Here is a 19662-nt window from a genome sequence, read left to right as displayed (position 1 = left end):
TTTACAGATATAGTTCACATAAAAAAAGAGACCAGTCTACCTGTACCATGTTTTAGTTCAGTGGTAAACTGGCCAATGGAGAAACAATAAAAACAGCAAACGTCTAATTGACCCTTGTGACAAAAGAGTGTTTCCTCTTGACTGGCAACATGACACTTGGATTAGTGTTGAGTGTGTGTGGGGGAGGGGTTGGCAGGGATCTTCTAACGCCCGCACGCGCCCGCACAGTCCACGCACAGTCGCACGTCGCACGTCACACACACACACACACACCACACACACACACACACACACACACACACACACACACACACACACACACACACACACACACACACACACACACACACACACACACACACACACACACACTAGTGGTGGGAAAAAAGGTTCATTTCAGTGAACGAACGATTTCGTTCACGTTCACGGCAATGATTCGTTCAAATGATTCGTTCACGGTCTCGTTCAGTAGCGCTATTTTCTAGTGTTCAAAATTTACTCGAGTAAAAGTACAAAAGTATTGGCTTCAAAATATATATATATTTATATATATATATATATATATATATATACTTAAAGTACCAAAAGTAAAAGCACTAACATATTTGAAAATAGCCGATCTACAAGCTCACAACGGGTCGCGATGCGACGCGTTGTGACAGTTTCAGGAAGTGAACGAACTCGTTCACGTTCGCGGCAATGAACTAGTCCTTTTGAACGAATCGATCATGAACGACACATCACGCACGCACGCACGCACGCACGCACGCACGCACGCACGCACGCACACACACACACACACACACACACACACACACACACACACACACACACACACACACACACACACACACACACACACACACACACACACACACACACACACACAGTCTCTCTCTCTAGTGTTTGATGAGTGTGCACTGAGTCAAGTTACAGGCCATTCCTCCTCTCCTTATTACCAGTCTGATCCCTCTGTTACTTTGAGCCCCCCCCCCCCCCCCCCCCCCCCAGGTGGGGTCTTGTCCTGGGGAAGAGCGTGAGGGAGGCTGGGTGGGTGGGGGAGGGGCGTTTGACTTCCAACACCACCCCTCCCTCACTAGTGGCAGCAGGGGAAAGAGGAGGAGGGTGTTGCATCTCAAGCACACCGTGGTCGGTCATGGTCAGCCCTCACAGGAAAACGAGCAAGATGGATGGATACACACACATACACTACACACACACACACACACACACACACACACACACACACACACACACACACACACACACACACACACACACACACACACACACACACACACACACGCACATGTCTGTACCAACACACATAGCCGCTATACTTGCAGGACGACCGTTTGTGGATGTCACCCTGGGGTTTCTGTCTGGGGTCAGTAGTGATGACCCTTGGAGGCTAGAGTCTCCCTGGTGAACAAAGCTGCACGTGTGTCAGCGTGTGTTCAGTGTGTTTAGACAGTAAGCAAGTTTTTACTGTGAAGCGTAGCATCTGCTTCTTGTCCTGGGCCTTCAAACGCCATTCGTCCTCAACCACGCTAACACACACACGCACGCGCACACACACACACACACACACACACACACACACACACACACGCACACACACTGTAACTGGGTTGACTTGCAGGGGAGAGTCAAAAACTGGTATCACCTTTTAATTTATTATTGCACAAAGAAAAGCATAATAATAGAGTATGCATAAAGGTGTGCATATGTGTGATGACTGATGGACATTAACATACTGTATGTAATTGAGAGATGGCCTCTTATTAAATGTCCAGAATGCAGAACTGGAACTTGTAGCTCTTGGGTTTATTGTACGGCTACTTTGATGTCCGTTTACAGTGTAATAATAGATAGCAACCCCTTAAACCCTTTGTTGACCGCAGTCCCCCATGGGGCGTATGCTTGTGTAGCGAACATAGGCTAATCAGGACGTAATATTTTCTAATAGTACATACGTCTCTAGACATACTAATATCAATATGAGACATGAAAATATCATATTGATATCAGTAAATCTAGACGTATGTACGTTACACTTGCTCCGTCATTTTATCAATGTACACCAAATCCCCTCGCGGAAAATAGCCCATCTAGAAGCTCTACATGAGTTTGTAGATCTGCTATTTTTGCTGAATGTTTGCCTCTAGTGTCACCAAATGTTATCCTACTATGACATTCCCAGAATGGGGACACCTAAGGTTCATGTGGTTAATTAAATAAGCGTTTGTTCTGTTTCCATTTGTGATTTCTGTATGTGATTACATATAGTGCAAACAGCAGGTGAAGCGTGGGTTATTGATTCCTATATGGAGCCATGGAAAAACTGAAAAAGCTTCTCACTGAGTGAAAAGTGAGAAGCTTTGATTTTTTTTTTTTTGCAGTCCTGTCTCTATATCTCTCTCCCTCCCTCGAGTTCTGGCATCTGTCACGCGACCTTGGCAGCTGTTGCCGTTCACCAGCAGACCGTTCTCGGAGAGAATGTGTTTCTGGCAAAGGCGACAGGACACAGACAGTCTTAGAATGTATTACGATTACAATAGAGTTGCTTGGTGGTGGAGCATAACAAACGACTAATCACTGAGCACAACTGTGCAATTTCACGCTCATCATAACATGTTTCGCTTTTTTCCCTCCTAAATCGCGACACTATTGTACCGTTATTCAAATGAGATCTGCGCGCCGGGCACTGCTTTTACTTAGTTATAACATCAAATGCTTTGGTGCGTTTTGAGCATCCAAGCCTGAATAATTGCTACTTTTTTGCCAAAGCTCCAAGGTCTTTCTTGTGTTGTTGCAGGGTATTCATGGAGATTTGTAACATGAATAGGGCAGCGTGTGCGTCACCCCCCTTTAAAAACATGTTCCCATGCGCCTTTGTTTTTGATGCAATTGTGCGCAGAATGTCGCTTTGTTCCCAAACTCTATTCAGCGTTGGTTGATGGATAAAGTATTGGTGGAAAAGCCATGGTAAAAAGTCTGCAGGCTATTCATCTGCAGTTCAAAATAAGTGTTTAAAATAAAGTTTTTGGCTAGTAAAAGTTGGTGTTGTATGCACCGTGCAGTGGTGTAAAGTAACTAAGTACATGTATCAAGGACTGTACTTAAGTACAATGTTGAGGTAATTTTACTTTACTGGAGTACTTACAATTTTCAATACTTAACCACTACATCTCAGAACCAAATATTGTACTTTTACTCCACTACAATTATTTGAAAACTTTAGTTACTAGTTTGATTGATTGAATACTTTATTTAGAAAGACATGGTAACAGTACATGGAAGTACAATTCACAATACAAGGTCCTCTAAACTGGATCGCTCATAAAAGCACTTGGCTTATTTAAAATGAGATCCTCATGCACTCAAATCATGATGACATTTAAGAAGACATACAAATATACACTACTATGCAGAATGTCATACAATCAGCTTACAGGTTACGGGAAAAAAATGTACTTTGCAGATTTTGATTATTACAAAACATACATTAACCACTTCAACACTTTATATACTTCAGCTACTTGAAAATAGCCGATCTACAAGATCACGTGTCGCGATGTGTTGTGGCTTGTAGATCTGCTATTTTCTTTTTTCCCCCTTCTATTTTCAAAAGATTTCGATACATTAAACCTGTGAAATGGGACATTCTGCCTAACGAGTACTTTTGCATTGAGTGCTTTAAGTATATTTTGAAGCCAACATTTTGTACTTTCACTCAAGTACATTTTAAATACTGGACTTTGACTTGTAACAGATTATTTCTACTGTGTGGTATTAATAATTTTACTTAAGTAAAACATGTGAGTATACTTCTTCCAACACTGGTCCTATATGCTACACTTCTGGTGGGACAGCTTTTCGCTGCTGTAATGTTTTTGCTGGGAGGAGTGTGTGTGTGTGTGTGTGTGTGTGTGTGTGTGTGTGTGTGTGTGTGTGTGTGTGTGTGTGTGTGTGTGTGTGTGTGTGTGTGTGTGTGTGTGTGTGTGTGTGTGTGTGTGTGTGTGTGTGTGTGTGTGTGTGTGCGTGAGACTCTCTGTGTGTGTGTGTGTAGTGTGTGTGTGTGTGTGTGTGTGTGTGTGTGTGTGTGTGTGCGGCTGTGCGCGCGCGGGCGTGAGAGAGAGAGCAGAGAGCTGCAAGAGAGAGGCTCGTGGAGTGAGGGGGAGCTCACTTTTTTAGAGGAGGGAGCGTGGATAATTATCAACAAGGTTCTGCGCTTCGGGCGTTTTTCTCCCTCATTGTTTTGAACGGAAGTTTGTCACCATCTCTGTCGCGTAATTACCGAGCTCTTTAGACTTTGTTTCAGTCGGTCGCCCAAGGGATTACATTAAATACTTTTGGACTACGTTGTTGGGGGAAGAGTTCTCCTTCTCCTCCTCCTCCCCACGGTGTATGGTTTGGTTCATGCCCATGCAAAGCGGTGCGGTGTGGGCTGCTGCGAGAAACTTTTTCACAGAGTAAATGACCCGGTCAGTAATGGGACAGAGGAGGAAAAAACGGACCTGAGGAGAAGAAGCGGTGTTGGATATTACTTTATGCGTTTGTCATTTCGAGGGAATCATGTCTCGGCGTATTTTACGCGTTTTTAATACTTTATTAGATCGCGTCCCGGAATGTTAGGACATTGTTTTACTGGAGCGACAAGGGCGACTTTCACTGGCAAAGTTACCTTGTTCTTGTTGTCACCTTTTTTTCGAGGATCAACGTGTTGTCGCGGTCAGATCAGACCGTGTATGGTCTGGGGTTGAGGCTCATAAAGTGAACGCACCATAAACATTATATTATGGAAGGCAACCAGGGGGCCACGGCTGGCCCGTCCACGGACACGGAGGAGCCCGGGACGTCCGACAATGCGCCGTCCGACAGTTTCACCCAACTGTGGACGGACGTGATGGGGATGCTGGTGAGTTTCTCTAAGGGGGGAAGGGTAGACAGGAAGATAAAGGGCTGTAAGTAACAAGTAGCTGAGAAATACTTTGTTGTTGTTGTCAAAGGGACAGACATGCATGTCTGTCTAGTAGTCGTTGATTGTGTATTGAAGTTGATCGTGTGCAGCAGTGGTGTGAAGTAACTAAGTACATGTACTCAAGTCAAATGTTGAGGTATGTTTTACTTTCTTCAGTACAGTGTTCAATACTTTTACTTCTACTCCGCTATACATTTCAGAGGAAAATATTGTACTTTTACTCCACTACAATTATATGTAAACTGTAGTTACAAGTTACTGTGTAGATGTAGATTATTATTACAAAACCACTTCATTGAAAATGGCTATAAATCTGCAATTTAAAAAAAGATTTTCTACATATTTTATACATTTGAAAACTTGTGACATGGGACATTCTGCATAAGGAGTACTTACTACGTTTGGTACTTAAAGTCCATTTTTATACCAATAGGCCTACTTTTGTACTTTTACTCAAAGTACATTTTGAATTCCGGGACTTTAACTTATAGTATTTCTACATTGTGTCATTGATACTTTAACTTAAGCAAAACATTTGAGTACTTTTCCCACCACTGGTATTGAAGTAGATTGCATGCATATGCAAATCACAGCATCAAAACACTTGGGGAGAGAGCGCCTGAATCAGGCCGACGCATAAAATCGATCGCAGCCACATGTGGTATGGCCATACTGATAACGTGGATTCACTCACAAGTTCCTCTGGCCAATGTCAGGCTAGTAGGTTAGTTAGTTAGGGTCGAGATTGGAGTTGGAGTCACTTTGTTGTTTCTAGGAGTTTGCAAGGAGCGCAGGAGCTCACTCAACATTCAAGCCGGGTTGGATTTCATTGCATGCTGGATCCGTGTAAAACCATGGTAGGCTTCTCTAGGCTATATTTCTACACTCTATTGAAAGATTAATCTTGTGCTCATTTCAGATTTCCACAACAACAACAAGTCCTGAAACTTTTAGTGAAACTCTAGCTGTAGAATACAACTCTCGTAGACGTATTTATGATTCTGACCTTTTCAGTCTACGAGAGTTGTAGGGTTCACCACCCATGGATACAGGGACTTTCAGCACTATACCCCGTAGACTCTCCAAACATGTACACATTGAAAATAAAGCTGCTTACCCCCATGCCCCAAATGTTAACTCTCGCTACGGGGTAGTAGTTTAATGTAATAATCCATATCTTTCAATAAAGAAGTGTTTTAATGCCGTCTGTGGCCGATTCTGTCGGAAGTTCCCAATGGGCGGTAGTGACGCGCCCATCTGGTGAAACCCGGAATTACACTCAATGTAAACAGGAAGTAAACGAGGGTGAAAAAATGGCGTTCGGCCACAGACGGCATTAAAACACTTCTTTATTGAAAGATATGGATTATTACATTAAACTACTACCCCGTAGCGAGAGTTAACATTTGGGGCTTGGGGTTAAGCACTTTCATTTTCAATTTGTACATGTTTGGAGTGTCTACGGGGTATAGTGCTGAAAGTCCCTGTGTCCATGGGGGGTGAACCCTACAACTCTTGTAGATTGAAAACGTCATAATCATAAATACGTCTACGAGAGTTGTATTCTACAGCTAGTCCATAGCGTTAGGAGTTCTCCTCTCCTTAACGCCATGTCGTCTCTAGTAAAAAATACACTTTTGCTACTCATCAAAACAAAGACGATTTTAAGATGTTGAAAGCCTACTTTCCTCAGTGGGAACTCTCGGAGCGCCCCACCTCACGTTTAAAATACACTTTTTGACCAAAATGTAAAATAATTCACCGGATGGAAAAACTCTTGTCAATAGAAAAATTCCATTGACCGGATCTGTAGGGGGCGCAGTGGAGTAATCTAAAAAACGTTACCCCGTCCGGTGGATTATTTAACGTTTAGGTCAAAAGGTGTATCTTAGACGTGAGGTGGGGGGCTCCGAGGGTTCCCACCAAGGAGAGTAGGCTGTCAACATCTTAAAACCGTCTTTGTTTTGGTGAGTAGCGACTCTGTATTCTTCATTTTTGACTACAGACGAGAGGCTGCGCAGCCTGCGCTACCGCGGGTGTGCGGGCAACGGCTCAAAAGTAACATAGCGTTTAAGGAGAACTCCTTCTAACGCTATGGACCAGGTGCCAGTTGCACCACCTCACACTAAGTTCAAACTTAGCCTAGTTATAGCTTAAACACATCCAATCCGGGAAAGTATCTCTGTCATGTTAGATTTCTTTGGCTATTTTTTGAAAAATCATAAAAAATTAGTGCAAATCTTTGAATATATATTTAAACAAAATATATATATATAATAAAGATTTGCACAAATTTTCACATAAAAAACAAAAAATAGCAGATCTACAAGCTCATAGCGCGGCACTCGGTGCCGCGCTATGAGCTTGTATAAGCTTGTATAAGCTTGTATATCTGATATTTTTGAATAGTCAAAGAAATCTAAAAATGACACAGATACTTTCCCGGCTAAATGGGTTAAATGTTTAAAAAAAAAAAGCCATTTAAGCTATAACTAGGCTAAGTTTGAACCCAGGGCTAGAGAAACTCCATGCAGCAAGTTGTTTGCAGAGAAGCTAGAGAGAAACACTTGTTCTGCAAGACTGCTGTGCTGGAATGTGTGTCTGTGGGAAGGTTTATATAGGGGAAACATTGTGAAGAATTACTGTTTTAGAGGTCAGAAGGTCTGACTTGCTATATATTAATTTACAAATATCAATTTCCCATATTAAGATAACATATAATTTGAGAGCAAAGCCTGGCAAGCAGACATGTCTGCTTGCCAGGCTTTGGGCTCAAATTGTGTGTTATCTTATGTCATCTCGGCGATTTCATTTGATTACGTTTATTTGCAGTGTTACACTGAACCCCTTATTTTTCCAGTGACGTGCAATGCATGTTGGCAACAATGTAAGACCTAGACCAAAGACGTATTGATCTGCATAATAAGTGTGCTGTGGTCAGTTTCACACAGCGTTTGTGTTCAATTGGTTTTGTGTGCGACCTGGGAGTTGTGAATGGCCTGGGTGTGTGTGTGTGTGTGTGTGTGTGTGGGTGGTTGCATGCATGCACACACAGGCAATAGAGGGTGAAAGGCAGAGGCAGAGTTTCTTTTGCCCTCTGACACTGAGTGGGAGACCTGGGCTCCCAGTCAGGAGATCAGATTTATTGTTCTTTTTCTTGACTCCTGAGGCAAATGTCAAACTGCCAAGCATTTGGTCATATCTTCAGCATCCTGAAACACAATCACCCATGCAGGCAGTGATGGCTGATGACATCAACAGCTCACTGTTTGCTGTCTCCCCCTTGATCAAAGTATCATAAAAATCATTATCCCCAATAATGTTAATATTTCAAGATACATGATCTCTATAAATGTATATTTTTGTAAGTAATTAAAGGTAGGGTAAGTGATTTGCTTTGGTTAAAATAAGTGTTAAATAGCTCTATATTCTGATAGTACTCATTGCTATAGAGTGTTTGTTCAGTATTAGGAGTCTCCTTGTCTCTCCAGCTCTTTATTAAACAGAAAATGCATTTTCGTTTCAGTTTCAGTTTCATTTCCAATTTTATCCAACCAGGACAGAGAACTCAATCAGGATACAGATTAAACAAGTGAAATTGGAAGTGATGACACTAAGAAATGAGCAGACAAAATTGGAACTGGAACACTATGCAAATGAAGCTTAAAAATGGGTACTTTCTCCTGATTGGCTGAGATTTTGACACCTACCGAAAAATGTATTTTCTGTTTATTAAAGAGCTGGAGAGACAGGGAGACATATGTTACTGAACAAACACTCTATAGCAATGATTACTATCAGAATAGTGATTTAACCTTTTAACAAAATACTTTTTGTTTTAACCCAAAAATATCACTTACCCTACCTTTAATATTTCAAGATACATGATCTCTATAAATGTATATTTTTGTAAGTAATGAATTATCATTAGCAGATGGCATGGACATTGGGCCTCTATCTTTATGCAACCTGTCCAGCACAATGAAATGCCCTGGCTATCTCCCTGGAGGCCAAATGGCCATCCTATATATAGCCATTGCACTATGTAATGTGTTTCAATAGCTTTTGTTTTGCTGGGGGCCCGGTGTGGGAATGCCCTTTTGAATTTGGTTCGCCCCAAGCCTACACAGTAAATCCTCAGTGTTGTTTTGTTTTTTACTGACATTGTTTCTTACTCGGAGAGTGTAAACGACGTGGACCCAAATGGATCCACACTCTCAAGAGTTAAATGAACACTTTTTGATTTGAACTAAAACGCATTATTTTACACTTTTGCTATTCAAAAATAGCAGATATACAAGCTCGTAGCGCGGCACCGAGTGCCGCGCTACGAGCTTGTAGATCTGCTATTTTTGAAAAATCGCGAAAATATGCGCAAATCTTTGAATATATATTGTTTTAAAGCGATCATTTTAAACTCAGACCTTTACTTCTGGGGGTCCCTGGAACAAAATGTTTTGAGATGGAGGGGTCCGCGGCCAAATACATATCATTTTGGGGGTCCTTGACATGAAAAAGATTGAGCACCACTGATATAGAAATATACGATTTTTCAGAAAACCGTTTTAGAAGACATTTGTAGAATCGGAACCTCAGGCCTCAACGGGTTAACTTGATACCAGAAATGAATTTGTTCTTAGCCCCCTCACAAGTGATGACATGCTCGCATGCCATGTCAGACAGATACAGATCTAAACCAACATGTATGCTCCACTTTACAGCATACAGCTACAACCAAACATAAGGCCAAAGTGTGTCAGCATCAGCACTGACCGATTGGCATGATTTGAAATACAGTTTTATAGTGAAGATAATATGACATAGCATTGTAGTATAGTGTCATTGGCGTACCATCACAATGAGAATCATCATGTTTTTCTTGCGATCAAAGAATGTTTTATTCTGAGAAGCCCCATGCCTCTTGAGGTTAACCATACAATGCAGACCGTGGAGGAATGTGTTTTAATGAGAATACCTCAGTGTGCCAGTCATTTATTTGTGGTTTAAGCCCGAGTAAACAAGCCCTTGAGCTAATTAAGAGCATCACAATGTTTGGGAGCATATATAGAGCTCAAGATAAAGCTGTGCTGCTTGCTATGCTAACTGCTTGGAATTAAAGACGCCTGAATAATAGGGATTTACCCTCGGAACCCAGTGGACTTGTGGAAGCTTACATTTTCCTTGACCTTGAGTCAAATTGGGAACAGTTATTGTTGAATGTTAAATTCAATCTCACCGCCACACCTCAAATATCACACACCCTTCATTTCCTCCTCCCCTGAAACACAGTTTTACTTGGAAAAGCTGTTGCATCTCCTTTTAACTGATCTTAAAAAAAAGAAGAAAAAAAGTTAAGTACCCATTTCCAGATGAGACTTTTGGCAAGGCTTGGCAAGCCATCAAATAGTGTTCCTTCCAAGCCCAGCTGATTTGATCACATTATACCTGGACAGCTGAGAGAGACACTCTCTGTATTCCTTATCTTCCCTCTGGTCTTCTGAATGGTCTCTCTCATCCCATTTTTCTTGGAAGTTGGTCTTGAGATTATAGGCTTAAGGTGAATCAATTCCAAAGTCATTTTAACGTGTCTGTGTGTAGAGAAGTCTTATCTTTTTAAAGAGTTTTCTAGTGTTTTGTTGTGTTTACATTTGTGTGGGTGTCAAGTTCCACTTGGAAAGCTGTGTGCTGTTAAAGTAGACGGCCCAACCCAAGGCTTTCATATTGCCCTTGAGACAAGACTATTGATCCTGTCTGGGAAACATATGGTTAGACGAAGTGAAATCCCTATTTGCTTCCACCCACCATAACACTTACATGCGAGTCGTCTGCCTCAAATCTTGGCAGCAGAATCAAGGCTATGAGGCCATTCTCTGTATCTCATCCAATATTTTTGCTCAGTGTTAAACTTGATCTTTCCCATTGTAAGCACAAACTAACCTCAGGCCCAGACTAGCTAAGCCCAGCTCAGGTCACCGCACCCCCCCCCCCCCCCCCCCCCTCCCTCCCTCCCTCCCCGACTGGACTCGTTGCTGAGGTCATGCAGAGCCTGAGCAGGTTTCCTCTGTTGAGGCAGCGGTGCCCTGTTCTTCTAGAGAGCCACGGATATCCTCAGGAAGCCCTTTCAGAGGGGCTTGGCTGTGGCCTCTGGCCTCCCCTTCCTCCAGTCTTCCCCTTTGCCTCCCATGGCCAGCCCAGAACTTCTCTTAGTCAGGCTTTAAACGTAACCAAAGTTCTGCACTTGCTCTCTGCACATTTTTTTATTCACGTGAACTTGGAAATGTGACGATGACCTGTGTTCATTTGCATGCATGACCGAATGCCTCCACATCTTCTCTTCTTCCTGCCCTCATTGGTTTTATGCATCACGGTCACGCATTTCACCCCCCCCCTGTCCCCCTTCCCGGTTCCCTGGCGTGTTTCTTTCTGATTAGCCAGCTGTGCAGCTGCGCTCGATGCCAGTCCAGGAAGCTCTTTTCAGAGCCCGTGGTGGTAGGTGGTTTAGGTGCTGATGGCTGGGTACGAATGGTTGGAACAGAGGCAGGAGTCGACTCGAGCAGCGAGGCCATTGTCCTGCACCGACAAACCCTGGCTCTCGGAAGAGCCTCGGGGGATGGAGGGGCAGAGGGAGGGATGGGTGGAGTGTAGGATTGCTTTACCCCGCCCTCGCTTTTATGATGGCTTGTTGTGTGTGTGGGGGAGTGACAGTCGAGCAGTTTCTCGTTGGCTCAGGTTGGATCTATTGTATATACAACTCGGGGAAGAAACAGAAGAATCAATTCCGTTGGTTCCTTTTCTCTGAAGGGAGACGTTGTTACAGTGTGATACAATGCCGAGTGAGTGGGTGGCCATTTTCAACCCGCCGCCCTCATCCTATGGTTATGTATCAAGTGAAAGTGATCCTTTCTACTTGCCATTCTTACATTACATCAGCTGCGTGACTCTGTTGTCATCGTCGTCCCTCCCCTCGAGGACAAGGCGAGTCCTGTAACAATACCCTCTCTTGCCATGAACACCAAAACGCAGCCCCACGTGACGTGAGTGAGTTCCAGTATGACAAACGGCACTGTCAGGAATGTGTACCTAAAGGCTGGACCAGAGCAAACACGTTGGGCCCGGGACTAATGGTTTTTGAGCCTTTTGGAACGCTTGTCCTGCTGGTTATTATGACAAACAACTTCTTTCTTTTGAGGGAGTGCACATCATCTAGCATGTTGTAACAAACGTGAATTGAGTTTAATTCGATTGAGAGATTAGCTCTACAACTTGGCAGTCATTTCTAAGCATGCGAGAAGACCCAGGAGGTCAGAAGAACTCATGGGTTCTTAACCTGCATGCTGGCTGCGAAATGAATGAATAAAAACTTGATCTTGAATCACGTGGTAACTTCCAGCTATGGAGTCCAGTGACTGGATGACTGGATGTAAGCAGTTGTGCATTTATCCAGTCCAATCTGTCGAAAGTCAATTCTCAGGAAATGTTCTACCAGATGTACAAAAGAAATAAAGAAATCCTTATTGACACAGATAGGAGCTCTAGCATAATAACTGCCCACACTAAATGCTTCATCCAGACAGTTGAGCTTGGACATCGGGTAAATAATTGCCCCTTTTAGCTAAAAAAAATCCTTCCCTATTTTTTAATGTGTGCACTGTGCATGTCTTGTAGTTGGCTACTATGATTGAGGGTGAATGCACAGTTGAATGTTTAGTGACTGTGGCATATTGGCAGCATCTGCAGATGAAGATCATGTGCATTTTTGGGCTATGAATCATATTTTGATAGTTATGGAATCACAGACCACGATGACACTTGATGATAGACAGCATGGTAGATTCTTTGGTATATTTTCTGAAACCTGACAGTGCAGATTAATGTCTGCTTCATAGTTGGCTGCGCGCCCACGTCACATACTTGCTTGAAGATTAATAGATTTTCGGTGCAAGGCACATAGGCACATAAGTACAAATCAGCCTTAAGTTTTAAACGCATAGACCACCCTTCACACTACATGGTGGTTTCACTGAAGCAGTGGCACCTCGGTTCAATACCGACTTTTGTCTCTAGATCTAAACCTTACCCTGGGGAGGTTGAGAATGCCAGGAATGCTATGGCTAATTGATTAAGTGACCTGGGGTCACTAGGTCTTAATTGTGTTTCCACACTCATCTCCTCAACCATGCCACCTCATGTGGGTGTACAGGGGCCAAGACATTATATAGGGTTCAATATGAAAGCAGTGGTAATTCGACTTTTTTGGAATGCAGCCACAAGCTCTAATCATCTACATTCCATTTCACGCTTAATATATTTTGGAATAGATTACTTGTTGTGCAAAATGTCTTGGTAAATGGCTGAATAGCATTCATATCTTACATTGCTGAAATACTCACACAGTGTTTTGCAACACCAGGAGTTTGTAACCTCATTTTGTAAACTGCATCAAAGTGACTCGCTCAGTGTTTTATCAGTGATTTTTGCCATTCCTTTGAGTAATAACTTTAGCAAATGACCTTTACAGGAATACTCCCGATGGCCTCTGACATTTTGTTTAGACTTTGTTAAGACAAAATCCTGGAAAAGAACGGGCCTATCCTAGAGTTCTATTGCTGCCTTCTTAATCTCAAAGATAAGGATAATTCCTTTTAACAGGTCGTTCATGAAAGTCCTTGCGGTCTTGTTTCCAATGAGAACCTGTGAGCAATTAGGGGTTAAGAGTCTTGCTCAGGGACAAATTTCATTTCATCGACACATATGATCATGCATTGACACATGCAGAAGCGCACCCGCACACACACACACACACACAGGCACACCCACAAACACACTCTTTGTATTTGCTTGGGTGTTGTTCTTATATGATGATTGTTCTTGACTCAAACTGGGGGTGATGATGTTCCGAGCATCCAGGGTGTGGAGTCGGTTGCATCAGCTAAGCCAAGTTTTTTAGTCTCCTCCATTCCAGGCATTTAGCCACCTCTGTGGAACTGGAAGCAACATTTGTTTGTCAGGAAGCGTGTTGTTTTCCCCTAATATGTGAAGTTCTTTTCAACAGCTTAACCCATTTAGACCTGGAACGCATAGTGTCACTTTTTCATTTGAGCTAAAAAGCATTATTTTACACTTTGGCTGTTCAAAAATAGCAGATATACAAGTGCCGCGCTATGAGCTTGTAGATCTGCTATTTTGTGTGAAAATGTGTGCAAATCTTTGAACATTGTTTTAAAGCAAACATTTCTAACTACATTTTTTGCTTCTGGGGGTCCCTGGAACAACATATTTTGAGACGGGGGTCCGTGGCCAAATGCATATAAGTTTGGGGGTCCTTGACATGGAAAAGTGTGAGCACCACTGATATAGAAACATACGCTTTTCAGAAAACTGACATACAAAAAGACATTTTGTAGAATCTGAACCTCAGGGCCTTAATGGGTTAATGTACTCAAGCTACCGAAGAGCTGCTTTTAAAAACGGGGATTTCTTTACATGGCTATTGTTTAACGTGCTAAGCCCAATAATGCATGCATGACCATATGTTGTCTGGGTCAGATAGAGCAGCGCACGATAGATCTCAGATCTTTATATACACACACAGGGCCTTTTGTCATAGATAAAGACTCCAGATGTGTTTTTTACCCCCGTAGCCTCCCTCCTTCAGTAGCCCACAAATCACTACTCAGACTGCCATGTGGGCCGCGTTCTGACCCCCGTACACTCTTTACACCTACATGCTTGCGTTGGCACATTCATTTCACTCTATTACTGCAAAGCAGTGGTTCTCAAAGTGGGGTCCGGGGACCCCCAGGGCTCATTGAGGTGGTTCCCATGGGTCCCCAGCAAAATTAGAGAACGGTTTACATTTTATTTTTCTGCTACATGGAAATAGCACATCTACAAGCTCACAACGCGTCACGGCTATGGGGTTACCTGGCACAAAATCTTTTCAACTTAACCCATTGAGACCTGAAGCCGATTCTACATGTCTCCTAAATCTCAACAGTTTTCTGAAAAAACGTATGTTTCTATATCAGTGGTGCTCAATCTTTTTCATGTCAAGGACCCCCAAAATGATATGTATTTGGCCGCGGACCCCCATCAAAATATATTGATCCAGGGACCCCCAGAAGTAAAGAGTTGAGTTAAAAATGTTCGCTTTAAAACAATATATATTCAAAGATATGCACACATTTTCACGATTTTTCAAAAATAGCAGATCTACAAGCTCATAGCGCGGCACTCGGTGCCGCGCTATGAGCTTGTATATCTACTATTTTTGAATAGCCAAAGTGTAAAATAATGCTTTTTAGCTCAAATCTAAAAATGACACAATTCCAGGCCTCATTTAATGAGGGTCTGAGTCCAAATACAATATACAATTCGGGGGTCCCTTGACATAAAAATCTGAAGAACCACTGCTGTAGAAGCCTCTCAAGTCACTCATTCCCCAACATGCGCAGGGTTCCCCATCATCTTCACACGTGTTCCCCTCACCCCCCCCCCCGGCCTGTTTTTCCCCAAGGGAAGTTAGCACTTTCTACACTACACTTGCTCTCTCACGTGCGCTTTCCACACACACGCATACATACACATATCTGTAATTTATTGCAGTGTCACTTTCTGGGGGGGGGGGGGGGGGGGGGGGGGGGTGGGGTTCGTGGTACATGATGTGCTGTTTTCTGCGTTGCCGTGGTGGGGGCCCTCGGCAGGCATGGGGCTCCATCTGGGACCAGCTGTGGAGCGACTCCATTAGCTCATGCTAGTGGAGGAATCCCAGATATGTGCACACACACACACACACACACACACACACACACACACACACACACACACACACACACACACACACACACACACACACACACACACACACACACACACACACACACACACACACACACACACACACACACACACACACACGCGCGGGGATTCACCTGGCCGTATCCAAGGTTTGGAATACGTCAACCTCTAAAGCTAAAAAGAAGTGGGAGCACACGTTGTAATTTGATAGCTTGCATCTGTCATCATTTTTCGCTTGTTACAGCAAAATTAAGTCCCGTCTAATCCATCGCTAGGTGGTATCATTCAGTCGGTGGGAGGTCAGAAGATATCCTCAGGGATATAGTTCCTGGCCTTCTGTCAAATAGATCAACATCTTGGCATGTTCGGGCTGATTTAAACATCCTGGGGCATAGTAACAGAATGCTCTCTGTCAGTGCACACAGAATGAAAGGAAAAGCGTGCATCTGCCCCAGAGAGGGTTCCCACAGGGGAATCTCGGGGCATCTCTCAAACCATATTACATCTGTAAGTCTCAAGTTGAAGACAGCTGGCCGTAGTGGACTGGACTTTTGAGTCTCGAGGACTGAGAATATGTATTTTGTTTAACTAAAAATGGAAAAGCCCTGCTCCGGTTCAATGCGTAAATCAGTCATTTCCCTCCATACTCCAGCTTCACCGAGTTGGGTTGGGTGAATTATTGGCCTGCATGGGGTTTGTTTTGGTTCTGGGGTTGTTTTTCGAAACCTCCAGAGCATGTATGTGCATGCTAATGTGTGTTCTCTATGAGTTGACCCATCTCTGAAGATGCCCTTCTGTGTGTGTGTGTGTGTGTGTGTGTGTGTGTGTGTGTGTGTGTGTGTGGCACACACTCCACAGTGCCTCATTCATCTGTGGCCTGGCACTAAGATAGGGTGTCCTGTTGAGAGAGACAGAGACTGAGAGAGAGACTGTTCGGCCCTACACAGTGATTCAATGCTAGCTGTCTGCCTGGCACAGATTAGGTCAACACTGATGAATATTCAGCGGCTAGCCATCATCATCGCTGCTGAAATGGCCTACATTTTCGCCCAGAACATCTTAAAGTGCATAGTATGGGACGGGTGGTCCTATATTCGGTTTTTAGATACTTTCTACTTCTTTGTTTCGCATTTTATTTAGATGGGAGAGTGTAGACATGCAGAATTGTGTGACTGTGGACATGTACAATCTGTGTGTGCACTAACTGGCTATTCTTTAGAAAGTTAAGCCAGTCAGTTAGCCAATCTCTGTGGCATTCCATTCCAAAACACGATAGAGAAAAATAAATTGTTACTTCAAAATTGAACTCTTTGTAGCTGAACATATCAATGTCTCGGTGCTGGACAATTATGCTCGAAAGTTTATGTCTAGATGTTAAAATGACCAATACGAGATTACCTAGAGTCAGTCGCTCAAACAGGTTTCAATGTAGCAAAAATAAATGCTATCTTAAAGGAACACTCACCCATTTCAACCTGTGTTTCAGAGGTGGACTGTGGACAGTTCAGAAAGCCTGCCTATGTGCCTACCAGTGAAATCATTTGTAGGCAGGTTTGGTCATTTAAGATTTGAAACTTTTTATTATATTTCTTTATTGTTGGAAGAACAATGGCTTGCCACTTCTACTTCAGCGTGCTAATTCTCCAGCAAGAGAGATGTTGTGTAGTTTCTACTAGCTTGGAATCCCCATGGATGTCATTGGCAGGCACCTTTCTGACTGAGCTGATGGAAATGGTACCGTCTTATAATGAACATTAGTGAGGACCAATTGTATGAAGATAAGGTTTAAAATAGGTTAATGTGCTCATTTAAAGGTAGGGTAAGTGATATTTTTTGGTTAAAACAAAAAGTATTTTGTTAAAAGGTTAAAACACTATATTCTGATAGTAATCATTGCTATAGAGTGTTTGTTCAGTAACAGGAGTCTCCCTGTCTCTCCAGCTCTTTAATAAACAGAAAATACATTTTCTGGTAGGTGTCAAAATCTCAGCCAATCAGGAGAAAGTACCAATTTTTAAGCTTAATTTGTATAGTGTTCCAGTTCAAATGTTGCCTGCTCATTTCTTAGTGTCATCACTTCCAATTTCACTTGTTTAATCTATATCCTCATTGAGTTCTCTGTCCTGGTTGGATAAAATTGGAAATGAAACTGAAACTGAAACAAAAATGCATTTTCTGTTTAATAAAGAGGTGGAGAAACAAGGAGACTCCTAATACTGAACAAACGCTCTATAGCAATGAGTACTATCAGAATATAGAGCTATTTAACACTTATTTTAACCAAAGCAAATCACTTACCCTACCTTTAACTAAAAACTGTTTGTTCAGCATTATCTTCAAGAAGCATTCTGTTGAATAATGTCATTTTTATTTGGAGGTTAGCTTCCTCCCTCGATCCTAAACACATGCCATCCACACAAAGACAGGAACCAGCGGTGAACGGAACCGCATCTAGCAGGAAGTGTGTGTTTGGTTTATACAGTTTGGAGAATGTCAAGAGGTAAAGGGCATCCGCGTTATAGGCCTCGATGTACTGTACGCCGAACCCAGGAAAAGAGCCATGTTCCCGATGCATTGTATACTTGGCTGAGAGACCCTTTTTTTATTGAGAGCTATTCTTAGGATTGTGTTTGCATTGAGAGGAACGGCGGAAGCTGAACAGTGGTTACTAGTCGGCCCACGTTTTTGTTTATCACTCGTGGAAAGTGAGTGATTGTTCACAGTGCATGAACTCGTACGTCCTTGTGACAATACATCTGTTGAATCTTGAAGGAAAAGAAAAAAACGCTAGTCAAGTTATTTATGTATTGTTTTGATTGTGTTTTATGGAGTACCCCAACCTAAGTTTTTCACAGTGCACGAACTCACACATCCTTGTGACAATACATCTGTTGAATCTTGAAGGGGGAAAAAAAACGCTAGTCAAGTTATTTATGTATTGTTTTTATTGTGTTTTATGGAGTACCCCAACCTAAGTTTTTCACAGTGCATGTACTCGTCCATCCTTCATCCGTGTGACAATAAATCTCTTGAAACTTGAAAAACAAACCGTAGAATCACTTACAGAGGCGTCATCACGCACATTTGCACACTGATACATTTTACCTTGTGGGACAAGCCGTGGCCAGTAGCCGTAATGAGTCATCTCACTAATATCACTCAACCTGAGGAAGTGGCGTGTGAGTGATTAGATTTATCTGCACCACCATGCTGTGCGATGCCTGATTTACCCGACCGCACGCCTGCCAGTACAGTTGGCGCCTTTCATATGCTTTCTAATTACTTCCATATGTGACCGTGGTTTTTATGAAGCCGTGCCTTCGGGTGTTGAGACAGTAACGGTAGTGGTGCTTGTTTGTTAGACGGTATAGCCTTATTTGATCAAGCTCCTTACTTCTGGGCCTTGAGCACTAGTATATGGATGAGCTGTGGGAATAAATTGTTGCTTTGGATGTAACTGGATATTGTCTTTGTCGGGTGGAAAACTCATCCAAAACTGTTACTTTTCAGGACTCAAAAAGAGCAAAAGTAGCAGATCTACAAGCTCTAAACGCGTCGCTTCGCGCCGTGTTTTGAGCTGCGTTTCGAGCTTGCAGATCGGCTACTTTTATTTTTGTCACTTAGAATTTGTATTCCTTTTTTGAGTGGTGCCAGCCACTCCTACACTTGACCGTGTGTTGGGGTCCGTCCGTCCGTTTGAGCACGGCCTCAACAGCTGCAGCTGATTGCAACACAAGGATGCAACCAGTTACACTAATTCAAAGGCACCACTCTCTTCACACTGGGTGTGATTTTTTTTATAACACACAAACATACCATGCACATCACACAAAAAGAAAAAGAAAGACACAAAGTAGCAATACCCAAAAGGAAAGAAAAAC

General features: G+C 42.8%; 1 protein-coding gene across 5 annotated transcripts in view; it reads left to right on the top strand.

Moving 5' to 3' along the window:
* sash1a (SAM and SH3 domain containing 1a) overlaps nucleotides 1–19662 on the top strand; it is a 292082-nt gene that overhangs the window by 196702 nt on the left and 75718 nt on the right. For 2 of the 5 annotated variants that reach the window (XM_084083291.1, XM_084083289.1), the window contains exon 1: nucleotides 4207–4921. The exons of the other annotated variants lie outside the window; for them this stretch is intronic. In XM_084083291.1, coding sequence (XP_083939417.1) covers nucleotides 4802–4921 — 120 coding nt within the window. In that variant the 5' untranslated portion in view covers nucleotides 4207–4801. Of the gene's footprint in view, nucleotides 1–4206; nucleotides 4922–19662 lie in introns of those variants that run through there. 5 annotated transcript variants of the gene reach the window in all.

Source organism: Gymnoscopelus microlampas, assembly GCF_963454915.1.
Source record: "Gymnoscopelus microlampas genome assembly, chromosome: 16".
In the NCBI taxonomy this organism is placed as follows: Eukaryota; Metazoa; Chordata; class Actinopteri; order Myctophiformes; family Myctophidae; genus Gymnoscopelus; species Gymnoscopelus microlampas.
The sequence above is the reverse complement of the archived record's forward strand: the minus strand, read 5'-3'. Positions and strand labels throughout refer to the sequence as shown.